The sequence below is a fragment of the Hypomesus nipponensis genome, chromosome 12 (assembly GCF_054491055.1).
Source record: "Hypomesus nipponensis isolate SF chromosome 12, ASM5449105v1, whole genome shotgun sequence".
Classification (NCBI taxonomy): domain Eukaryota; kingdom Metazoa; phylum Chordata; class Actinopteri; order Osmeriformes; family Osmeridae; genus Hypomesus; species Hypomesus nipponensis.
In genome coordinates, this window is record NC_140372.1 from 3226056 (window position 1) to 3238499 (window position 12444).

General features: G+C 45.8%; 1 protein-coding gene across 1 annotated transcript; it reads left to right on the forward strand.

Moving 5' to 3' along the window:
* The first annotated feature begins 8716 nt into the window (after window positions 1–8716).
* styx (serine/threonine/tyrosine interacting protein) lies at window positions 8717–12400 on the forward strand. Its single transcript, XM_084668188.1, has 11 exons — window positions 8717–8927; window positions 9386–9418; window positions 9649–9702; window positions 9801–9898; window positions 10008–10068; window positions 10167–10203; window positions 10332–10371; window positions 10478–10528; window positions 10828–10900; window positions 11126–11219; window positions 11765–12400. Exons 1-11 carry the CDS (start codon window positions 8868–8870, stop codon window positions 11836–11838), a joined length of 675 nt encoding a protein of 224 aa, XP_084524314.1. The 5' UTR covers window positions 8717–8867; the 3' UTR covers window positions 11839–12400.
* The last annotated feature ends 44 nt before the right edge of the window (window positions 12401–12444 follow it).

The following is a 12444-nucleotide window of genomic DNA, read 5'->3' on the forward strand; positions in this document are numbered from 1 at the left end:
ACAAACCTAAACACTGCTCTTCCTCGACGGCAGGTCACGTGACTGTTTGAAACCGTATCTAACGTCAAGGTGACTCTGGAACGGAGTGAGGTCACCAGGGTAACGGAACACCACCTGCCCCCTGAGAAGACCAGAGGAACAGGCTTGGTCTACACGTCCTCATGAGTCAGACTGCCTTCCAGCTCCCAGCCCCCCTGCCTCCCCCACAGCCTGCCTCCCCCACAGCCTCCCTCCCCCATGGCCTCCCTCCCCCACGGCCTCCCTCCCCCATGGCCTCCCTCCCCCACAGAGCTGGGGGTGAGGAAGGTGGGGCGCTCCACCTAGAGAGGGGGAGACGGTGACATCACAGCCTTCCGCTAGCAGTGATGGATGGTTCTGGGCGAGGCCCCCGGCCGAGCAGTTCCGACCCAGTGGCTGCTGGGACACCACTCTCAGGGCGATGGTTGCAGTGTTTGGGGAACGTGTGTGTTTGTGTGTTTGTGTGTGTGTGTGTGTGTGTGTAGACTTCATGGCTGTTGCCAGAGAGGTATAGAGGACAGGGCGACAGTGATGGAGAGACCTCCAGGGGGAAAGAGAGGGAGAGAGAAGGGGGAGAGAAGGGTTAGGAGAAGAAAGACAAGGGTAAGGAAGGGAAGCCTTGTGACATCAGCCGTCGGTTGATGACTGGAGAGGAAGAACATCTTCATCAGCGAATAGGAAACGAGTTGTGGAGTTTGTACTCTGGAGAAGTTCCTTGTGTGAGGATGTTCTGTCTGCAAGCTAAACCACAGTTACACCCGGACACAGTACAACAGCAATGTTGGGACTGTCATTCCTAACATGGGCACCACAACCAGGAAACACACTCAGTAGTGTACATGAGCTGTAGAAACGCAGCTTGAAAACAACACACACTGTTGTGTATCCCACTTTGTGCACCACACCCCACTCACAACTTTCAGCTCATTTTTTTTTTTTCATGATAGCCAATTACAAATGGATTACACGTGTTCGTACGTGTTTATGGCTTATTTAACGGGCAGTTACCAAATCATGAAGTCCTCTGTGGCTGTGTGAAATCCACAGGAGGCCCAGAAGGAGGCATAACCGCTCCGACGGCAGTGTTTCATGGTGGCCGCCGCAGCACAATAACTCTGATTTAGTCCCTTTAGTAAATCAGAGAGCTGAACACAGCGCCCCGAGATCACTTATCACGCCTCGTATCCATCTCCCACATCACAAACAGGCTGCAGAATAAGCACAATAAGTGCTAAGTGGTGCTATACTGAAAGAGTCAGTGATTTGTTTTTTTGGCGAGCGGGCGTGGTGGGGGGAGGGATGGTGGTTCGGCCAGGGGGGTGTGATTGAATGAGGACAGCCTGGATTTAACCAGACTACGGAGGGATGGAGGGGCGGTGGGTAGCGGGGGTCATGGGTGGGGCTTGGTAGGGAAATGATGGTCTAAGTTATCTCAATGATCATTAGCATCCTCTAGCTAAGAAACGGCAGTGGTACTAGTGTTGATGTTTGTGGCTTGTGTCGGATCTTAGTGGGAGAGGCTGCCGTTGAGAGCGTCACGTTTTCTCACTTTCTGAATCTATTAGCGCCAACAAGTTGATGTACTGCAGACTTGAGCTCCCACGAGTGTAAAAATAACTACTTAAGTAAGATGTGTAAAGATGTTCTTAGCTGTGGAGGTTGTTTAGTTGTGCACCACAAAACAACTTTCTGAGGACACTTAGCTTTTGTTATTGAGAAGAAAGCCACAGGGAAGCCTGAGAGAATTGTAAGTCTCCATGGAAACCTTCCCCCCACCCTCCCCCGGCCCACCCTGATAAGTGCCTGACTGTCCAACCATGTGCTGATGGAGATCTATGATGGAGGTCCACAGTCTGGGAGACAACAACATGGTGGTCTTCTCATTCATCTGTCTTCCTCTGCTCCCTCCATATCAATCATCCCCTTCTGAAGTCTGGATTCTTACACTGCAGCTTGGATGAGGGCAATAAATCAAGCTAATGATGCCGTGAATTACGTTGTGGTCTTGCGTGTCATCAGCCCAAATGCAGACTTGTTTGGGGGAGGATTTGAAGTTCTGCAAAAGTTTGGATCTTGCGTGTTAACAATCCGTTCTTTACAGCACCAGCACAACTTCATGTGCTATAAGAGTTTCACACAAACCCATTTAGCAGACGTTCTCTTCCAGAGCGATTTACAGTACAGGGACATTCCCCCCCGAGGCAAGTAGGGTGAATTGAATCCTGAATCGAATCCTGGAGCGGTCAGGAAACGAACCGACAACCTTCTGATTAATAGCCCAATTCCCTAACCGCTCAGCCTCAACCGATCTGACTCCATACACTAGCCCTGCAGTGGAGCTTCAAATGGCAGTTAACTGCAAGGCTTGTGGTGTACAGTAGGCATGGGCAGGTTACCACATAGCAAGGAAGTATGTACACTACGGCAAGGTGCTGGGGGGTGGTGGGGTGCTGGGTGGAGGTGGGGTGCTGGGTGGAGGTGGGGTGCTGGGTGGAGGTGGGGTGGGGTGCTGGGGGGAGGTGGGGTGCTGGGTGGAGGTGGGGTGGGGTGCTGGGGGGAGGTGGGGTGCTGGGGGGAGGTGGGGTGCTGGGTGGAGGTGGGGTGCTGGGGTGCTGGATGGAGGTGGGGTGCTGGGGGGTGATGGGGTGCTGGGTGGAGGTGGGGTGCTGGGTGGAGGTGGGGTGCTGGGTGGAGGTGGGGTGCTGGGGGGAGGTGGGGTGCTGGGTGGAGGTGGGGTGCTGGGGGGTGGTGGGGTGCTGGGTGGAGGTGGGGTGCTGGGTGGAGGTGGGGTGCTGGGTGGAGGTGGGGTGCTGGGGGGAGGTGGGGTGCTGGGTGGATGTGGGGTGCTGGGTGGAGGTGGGCAGGTGTGAGTTGAGAGCTGGGAGAGGAACAGATGTGAGTGGGCACCGCCAGCTCCCGGAGAGAGAGTGGGTGTGAATGATGAGCTGAGCAGCCTCACTAAATGTCAACACACAGCAGGTAAGATGCGCACGCTCAATATTCACCACTGATTAGGCCGTCTGTAAACATCAACTGTACATCACTTGCATGTAAGTGCGTACAGTACACATCTGTAGGTGTGAACGCTGATATGTTTCTGCATGCCCCATGAGGTAACAGAAGGGTATGTATATATATGTGTGTGTGTGTGTGTGTGTGTGTGTGATTCAGCCAAACACACTTCATAGAGCCAGGGGGTGACCGAAAGGGGCAGAAAATACTCCCTTAAATTAAAGTGCAGCATAATGAAAGGCAGAAAGTAATTGCTGAATCAAAGCTCCGAGATTTCTCATCTTCTTCTTTTCCAATCTCGCCGCAATCAAGCAAATCTCAGATGACACAGGACGGGTGGGCAGCCGTAAATATGGCAGCACTTCTAATTAAGTCTCGTGTTCCTGCTTTATTGCTCTCGGACTACACACTGAGGTCATAATTAAAGCCAAGGCCCTTTATGAATGTGTTTTATACCCTAATTTAATTACCTTTATTAATCAGAGGGAGACATAGGCTGGCGGAAAGTGAGAGTAGATTTGCGTCGGCTTGCTTATTTGTTTGAGCTGGGAGCAGGCGCAGCCGTGGCGATATTGCATTGTGCTTTTGGTGGCCCATAATTGGATCTGATAATGATAAATTATGGAACATTTCCTGAAGATAAAGCATCGCCCAGGCTCTTGTCGTATTCCCAGAGCTGGGGGGGGGAGGGGGGGGGGGTAGAGAGGGCGGAGGTTGGGTGGGGAGGAGGTGGATGTGGGGGTGTTCATTGGCCTTTCGCCATCAATTACTTTTAGATCCAAGAGGACTGGAGAAGAGAGAGAAAGAATAACAATAAACAGTACCTGCGGAAGGGTAGATAAGCTGCAGGGCCGGCAGATCTCCTTTGACCCAAAGACCCAGAGATGTGTCGGAGGAGCCACTTCATCCTTTGAGTTCAATCCAAAAGAAAAGAGCGACACGGACAGATGAAACAGGACGTGGCTGAGGCTGTCAGGGAAACACGACGTTCAGATACAAACACATCCGCTACACAGACGCCCAGCAGCTTCATTTACATTTTAATCATTTAGCAGACGCTCTTATCCAGAGCGACTTACAGTAAGTACAGGGACATTCCCCCCCCGAGGCAAGTAGGGTGAAGTGCCTTGCCCATTTTGCAAAGCCGGGAATTGAACCAGCAACCTTCTGATTACTAGCCCGATTCCCTAACCGCTCAGCCATCTGACTCCCTCTTCAGAAAAGGGATCTGAGGGACACGTCTCCTGCTGTGTTCTCCCACAACACCCTGTGCTGCTCAGAAGGAAGAGAGAAGAAGAGAGAGCGCACAAACGTGACCCCAACACCTGCCAAACTCTCCGAACCGAGGCTCTGACCACCAAAACGTCCAGTCGCCAGCTGTTAATTACGCTCACATGATTGTCCTGTGCTTTTATACAAACACAACTGGCAAAAATGATAGTATTTCAAGGTTCGGTCAAGTCAGTTTGATTTCCCGTGAGTCATGAAGCAATTCCTTTACTCAGGTCAAGCTGGCTCACCACTCTTTGTGTGAAGAGACAGTCTTAATGCCATCTAGTGACCAAATAAAGCTGAGGAATTAGAAAACTGACCTAAGATCAGGATCTATCATCTCAGGGAATTAAAATGAGCCATGAGGTTTGACTCATACTGGTTTTTGATCAGGTGGCCCGTTACTCGACCTCTGCTTGACCTTTGACATCTGAATGAAACAAACTAGAATTCAATAAATAATTAGTAATTTGTGGTTTTGGTACAGGAGGAAATTGCAAGAAAATTGGATGCATCCTTACTCTCAGTCGAACTGCTGCAGTTTGCAGTGTCCTTTCAACACAGCACCCACCAACTGTCATTTACCCTCCTCGAGTCCAAACCCTGACCAGATCTTTCGCACACAATCTGGGAACATTTCACCCTGGTCTCACACTTCTATATTGAAGTCTGTCAGGCCATGGTCTGCCTGTGTGGTCAAATACAAGCCTCTCCACCCATATCGTTCTATTTTCACTGCCTCGCTCAGTTGCTTTGGGTCAAGGCTTGCGAAGCTGATGTGCAGCTTCATAAAAAAAGAAATCTAAGAGCAAACAATATTTTCTGAGGTCTGTGGCTGTTTATCTTTTGTTGGGCACGTAAAACATTGTTTATCTCACAAAGTGTAACTGATCAAGAAAAGGGAATGAGAAGTATCAAAGCGATTCATACTGTATTTATATATCCAATCAAAAGCTCTGATCTCAGGTTGACTTGAAGCACCTGGGTTATTTACACAGTGACAAAGTTACATTCCTGACATCAACATCCACTAGACAGGATGTTGCGAGCTCTTTCTCTATTTTTGTTAGACTAAAACAACCCCAATGGCGAGTGGATTTGCCACACCTTGCAGGTAGGCTACACAGTGACTCACTCCTCACGCTCATCCCCGCAAGCAGAGAGAATAATAGACTGTTCCATTCTTTTATGCTGTCAGGAGCGTGTTCATTTCCTTCCCTCCCCGAGGACGACAAAGGGATACTGGTGCTGGAGATTAACCAGGCTGATCTCTTATTATTGCCAGGGCCACAAGTGACGGTGTAGTGAGATTGCACGTTTAACTCCTTGGCTTCATTACGGGCAACATGAAGCCAAGAAGAGCAGGGCCCGTTTCCAAAGAGCGAGTGTGTAATGAGAGATCACAGACAAGGTTTTATCACATGCAATAAAACATGAGAGCTGTGTGTTTGTTAATAAGATCCCCCGAGGAGCCGTGAGGGGGAAGGAGACAAGTTTCTCAGATCAAAGAACCGTCTGCTAGAGAGAGAGAGGAAGGGAGAGGGAGAGAGAGAGAGAGAGAGAGAGAGAGGAGAGAGAGAGAGAGAGGAGAGAGAGAGAGAGAGAGAGAGAGAGAAGGGGGGGGGGTGAGAGAGAGAGAGAGAGAGGGGGGGGTGAAAGAGAGAGAGAGAGAGAGGGAGAGAGGGAGGGAGAGAGAGAGAGAGAGAGAGAGAGAGAGAGAGAGAGAGAGAGAGAGAGAGAGAGAGGGGGTGAGAGAACGAGGGGGTGAAAGAGAGGGAGAGAGAAAGACAGAGAGAGGGGGGTGAGAGAGAGAGAAATAAGGGGGGAGAAAGAGGGGGTGAGAGAGAGAGAAAGAGAGAGGGGGGGTGAGAGAGAAAGGGTGAGAGAAAGAGGGAGTGAAAGAAAGAGAGAGAGAGAGAGAGAGAGAGAGAGAGAGAGAGAGAGAGAGAGAGAGAGAAACATAGGATAAAGGGAGAGGAGGAGAAGAAGGATCCTCTCTGTAACTAACGGACAAAATGAGAATAGACTGAGATTTGGAGAAATGATAGAGTTGGCAGGAGACACATGCTCCTTTTCTTTCCATCTATCATTTAGCTAGCAGCTGACCAGTGATCATCTCAAGGCCTTGGCTGAAACACCCATCTATATGTTTCAGTTATCTTTCTCTCCGTCCATCCATCCTCCGTAAAGAGGTCAGACATCAAGATCCGCCTCTCCTCCACCTGAGATCAGCCCCTAGCGGAGCTGTATACTGATTGGCCTAGCTTTACGCTGGCCAATGAGGGAAGACCCTGGTGCACATAGTGCCACCACAGCTGGAGAATCTGATTTGAACGTGCTAGAGGGAAATAGGGAAAGGGTGGGGCGGGATAAATATTGAGACCATTCGAATTCATTTAATCTTATTTGTGGTTGTCTGAGATCTGATTTGTGAGAACATTGAACCAGGAAAACCCTTCTACTCTTCCTTCTCTCAATGCCCCCTGAGTGTGGCTGGAATAAATATATTTTGTGAAAAACACTTTCATACAAGCTCATTCCAAACAGTGATAACATTCACTGACTGATTGCATGCACACCTTACTTTCATCCAAAGGGTGTTCCTTGAATACAGACATTTGGAGGTGTTCTTTTGAATAAAGCATAGAGGAATATATTATATTTGAAGGATCTTGACAAGATCCCTCTCTATGTGACCTATGCCAATGTTGATGATTGGCACTGCAGGCAATTGGTGTTAACTGGATCCTTCTTCCATTTCCTTTTTTCTCTTTCCAAACAATCAATACGCTCCCAGAAGTACTATATGCATTGACAGCTGCTGTTCCGTGGTGATGAACAGGTTTCCCTGGCAACCCAAATTGTCTTCAACCACAAGACAGAGATGGAAGTCCTTGTATTCTTGACATCTCACCAGTGCTGGTTAGTATTCAGCAGCACTGGAGAAAGACAGAGAATACCATCTAACCATAAGTTTGATTTTATGGATGTATAGTCCTCATTGGTGACACGTCAGTGACCATCAAGGTAAATCCAGGTGAAGTCCAGCAACTAGTTGCATGACTTTAAATATTTCACCCTAGTTACAAGGTAAGGAAATAAACATTAAAAATGATTTGGACATTTAAAAGGATATGGACAAAACATAGGACTTTCTGCTTCAATACAACTCTAGCATAACAGCCTATCTAAACAATAGCATAACATAAACGATAGAAAACAATGAATCATATCAGGGCTCTTGACGGACACTTGAAGCCCAGTAACAAACAGAGATATGCCTTACCATGCTTCCCCATGTACACCAAACTTATGTACCCATGCACACCTTATTTCCTGCTCCTGCTGCCCGTAATAAAGCAGTATTAATGACGTGCCACAAGAACTGGCCACTAGCGCCCTGCTCGCCTCATCAACACAAGCCCTGGGAGGCCGTTCCCAATAAATAGTGCGGTAAACACACAATTAGAGGCTCATATATCCCCTCCCTTTATTACATCTCGCCAATTAACAGTCAGGGGCAACCTCCTCGTTTGTATCACCCTCCGCCTGTAATCAGCAATTTAGTCATCGCTGATACGCAGAAGACTCCAAGTAATAACTGGAAGAAAAGAGAGTGGGAGAGGGGCGTCCGCGCGGGGGAAACGGACCTTTCTCTGCCCTCGTTCCAGTTGTCGGAGCTCTCTTCATCAATCTCATTAGTATGATCTGGAAACTCCTCTCATATATATTTTTGATTATCTGGTAAATTTAGATGACCGATTTGCTGTACCTTTTTTTGTGCTCTGATCATGGGACGAGTTTGACAAATATCATAAAGATCACTGTGCTGTAGAAAAAGAAAAATATACACTGTGTTCTTCATAATATAAGATGATGAGAAAATCGACAAGCTAACTTCATACACAGAAATGATTTCTGAACCCAATCCGTACCTAACTAGCCTATGGACTGCGCCTGCTTGTACGTCACGTTGTGTGAGACTGCCATCTGGTGTAAAAAATATACAACTGAAAGCAGGCTGGCATTAGATGTTATTGTTTTTGTTTTGAAGGGGGCAAGAAGTATGATAGGTTGTGTCCGTTGTTTGCTGCAGAGAGAAAGAGAGACATTTTGAGAGTTAGGGAGTTATGGTCTGTGCCAACAAAGTTGACAATATCAACCTGTCAACCTAAATGCCTGGGGTTTGCTTTCAAACACTGTAGGCCCTACTAGCCAAATTCAAGATAAAAAACATTACGCTCTAATTATATATTTTTGGGGAGATTAGAAAGGGTTATGTTAATCAATATTTTATGATATGGGATTAAACGTCTTTTTTGTCTTTTTTTGAAAGCATGTTTCCGTATGAAGATAGTCTAGTGTAATTCGGAGATTGGCCGCTAGAGGACCCGGCTAGCTGACAGTCCTGTGTTGATCACGTGATTTGTGTGACAGGGAGCAGCATGGCTGACATGCATGTGCAACCTCAAAACAAACTCCAGCATTTCTTCAGTTAGCTGAATATTCAATACACCGATATCGTGCGAGAGGCCGGGCCACCCGGCGCCCGATTACACCGCAAGATGGACGAGGAGAATAAGCTTCAATTTCCGTCCCTACCTGCGTCTAAGGAGGATTTACTTGTACGTGCTTAGTTAGCATGCTAGAAAGCTAGCTAGCTATAAGTAGCTAAAGATTTGGAAGATGGGTGTTGTAATCAAGTACGCTAATGTTAACTGTCACTAGCTAAGCAACAGAAGATTTATTTTCCCTTGTGTGTCATTGTACCTATCTTGCCAACTACTATCTCTTTATAGTTGTTCCATGTTTTTTCTGCAACATTTTATAAGGTTGCCTACCTAATCGTAGTAAGTGATACAGATCTGTGTCGCTGTTCATATTTCTAGCCAATGTCTTAGCTTGCCAGTAGCTATCCAAACTGGTAAATACATGGTATTTATTCCCCTTTGTCATTAATCAGTCAGTCCCGATCCAGCTTGTACAGTTGCCAAGGTCTTACCGCTTGGCACGTCAGCAAGGTTGAATAGCTAAGCAGTGCAGCAAACTTCTACGCTAACCAACTTGGTCTCTATGTCTACAGGATTGGGCGTATCCGATGAGACGTGAAATGCAGGTACGTGGTGCCAGCGTCTGAAGTTGCGAAGTTGGTTTCTAGAGTTAACCTAGTTCAGTCTTATGGCTTGATTAATTCACGTTTTTATGAAATGTCACTTCATTGAACACATTGGACCAATACTTAACCGTTGCATTCATAGCGTGATGCAATTCTAGCACATTGATATACCTAAACCGACGAAGGCGAATAATGATGTACAGTAATGGTTTGACTTCCACACTTCATAGGAAATCTTACCAAGCCTGTTTTTAGGTCCATATTCTGCTGCCATGAAGAGCAAGGTAATTTGACCCAGCCTGTTGTTTTAGTTTGTTTGTGTCACATAAGACATTTAGGTGTAAATTGTAACGATGATAGTCAACCCTCTTTCCTTCTGTAGTTGTCCACTCTTGAACGACATGGCATAACTCATGTGGTGTGTGTCCGTCAAGATATTGAGGCCAATTTTATTAAGCCCAACTTCCAACATACCTTTAGGTAAGAGACAGACCAAGAATATATATCAAATATATTATGTACTTACGTAATATTAATTCATGCTTCTCTTAAGTGTCTTTTTTTTTTTTTTTTTTTTTTTTTTTATTAGATACCTCGTCTTAGATATTGCTGACAATCCCGTGGAAAACATTATAAGATTTTTCCCTATGGTGAGTTATGATTTTATATATTCTGCAATGACGCGCACACACAGTGATCTCTCCTGCTCATACCATGGTTTATATTGATGTATTCCCTGTTTCAACAGACTAAAGAATTTATTGATGGCTGTTTAGCTTCTGGAGGTAACATGCCTATCTTCCCTTTTCTCCTTGAAGATAAGATGTCTATTTGAGTTGAATGTGAACTATTGAAAATGAATGTTGTTGGAAAATATATTTCATTAGATTTCATCCCTGTGTTTTACACTTAGGAAAGGTACTTGTTCATGGAAATGCAGGGATATCAAGAAGGTTTGTCACTTCCCACACAGCATACAATATTTAAACTGATCAAATGCATTTTCACACTATAACTACTTTTCAAACCTGGTTTATTATTTTTTAAATGTCCTTTCAGTGCTGCCTTAGTCATTGCCTACCTTATGGAGACCTTCGGGGTCAAATACAGGTAAGATCTGAAGTTTAGTTACATTGGTTCAGTGGGCCATCAATTTTTTATTTGACAATGTAATTACAGTGAGTTAAAACCATCTGTGCTTCAATCAAACATCACTTACAGACTCGATGTTTGAATACTGGTGTAAACTAGCTACTTAACTTAGATTTAACAAGCAACATAGACCCAATGATCAACTGCGTAGGGTTGTATACATCTCCAGATTTCAAATGCAAGCCTTTTCAACCCTATCTCAGATAATAGAGATCTGATCCATGTTTACACCCCTTATCTTGTCTCTTCTCCCACAGGGAAGCTTTCAGCCACGTACAGGAGAGGAGATTTTGCATCAATCCTAACGTTGGGTTTGTGCACCAGTTACAGGTAGGCTACTGGGAAAGAACCATACTTCAACAGCCTCTGGCTTGGGACAATTGTGAAGATTACAGTTCAGAAAAGAACCCCAAATGGCTTGAGGTGTTTGTTAACGGCCAACTTATTTACCCTTCTGAATGAGCAAACCTCTGGATTTCACAGTCATGTGAAAAATAATATTATCTATCTGTGTTACATTTCTGTAGTATTCATTTCTGTGGCTTGTGTTTCCAGGAATATGAAGCGATCTACCTGGCTAAGCTGACCATCAAGATGATGTCACCGATACAGCGCGGCAGGTCTTATCCCCTGCAGGCTGGTATGCCAGGTAAGGGTTCCATTCAGCAGTTCCAATGCAGGCACAATACAAAATGGATTGCTGTGCACTTACATTTAGTCATTTAGCAGACGCTCTTATCCAGAGCGACTTACAGTAAGTAAGTCCCCGAGGCAAGTAGGGTGAAGTACCTTGCCCAAGGACGCAACGTCATTTTTGGCACGGCCGGGAATCGAACAGGCAACCTTCTGATTAATAGCCTGACTCCCTAACCGCTCACCCACCTGACTCTCTTGAAGTAGTTGTAGTTAAAGTGTCACTGATTCCAGTTCTTACATTAAGTCCAAGTTCAGTCCTCTGTGTAGCTCTATCTTAACTTCTCGTGCTGCATACATGTCATTGCTGTGCTTGGCAGGAACACTCATTCATAATATGAGTGATATTATATTATAATGGCGTTTCAGGAAGTGGATGAATGATGATATCACTCTACACACCGGCGTTACCATCACAACAACTGACACATTTTGCAGGGTTCTCCGCTGTGTTACCGGTTCTACAGTCATATCTTTATCGTATCGGTTTTTTTTTGACAGGGAGCCGGAAGAGAACCCTAGAGGAGGAGGAGGACTTTGGAGTTATGCAGGTCACTGCTGCACACAACGGATAAGCCTTCCGGATAGAATAACTGTGTGGCGCAGTGCACTCTTTTTTTTCCTCTTTTACATTTGGGATTTAAAAAAATGTAAATATTTGAACTTTTCTAGTGGGCTGGGTAGCGGGGAGGGGATTGGGGTCTCAGGACCCCAGAACTGAAGGGGGTTGGAGAAGGTACATTTGATAGGTGCTTTTGTGTATAACTTTCTTTTTTTTTGTGTCTTTTTTTTTTTTTTTTTTTTTTTTGAGCTGTATGCACTGAAGTTTTTTGCAGTTTTATAATATTTAAAGCATTTACGCATTAAGCATTAAAGCATTTACAGCGGGACAGTATTGCAATGATGCACTTTTGATACTTGAATTACTACTACTTTTTGCCAGAAGGGGGCAGTAGGCGTAAGGGAAAGTACAGGAAGTCACTGCCCTATAATGTTGTGACCCGAAGAGGTCAAAGCCTTAGCTGGGAGTGTTGAACTGAGTTCAGGCTCCTGCCGGGATAGTATTATATCAATGACGGGGGATAAACAGCTTGCCACACCGCCCCATTGCTCAATAAAAGAGATGGCTAATTGAAATGTGCTTTTACAGTTGTTTTCTTTTGACCGGTCAAGTCTTGTCT

What these genes read in the sequence shown, in the direction of transcription:
- styx (XM_084668188.1), top strand. Translation starts at nt 8,868, where the DNA reads ATGGACGAGGAGAATAAGCTTCAATTTCCGTCCCTACCTGCGTCTAAG. An exon ending in TGGCTGTTTAGCTTCTGGAG is followed by an intron (nt 10,204 to 10,331) that starts GTAACATGCCTA and finishes TTTTACACTTAG; the next exon opens with GAAAGGTACTTGTTCATGGA. An exon ending in CCTGCAGGCTGGTATGCCAG is followed by an intron (nt 11,220 to 11,764) that starts GTAAGGGTTCCA and finishes TTTTTTTGACAG; the next exon opens with GGAGCCGGAAGAGAACCCTA.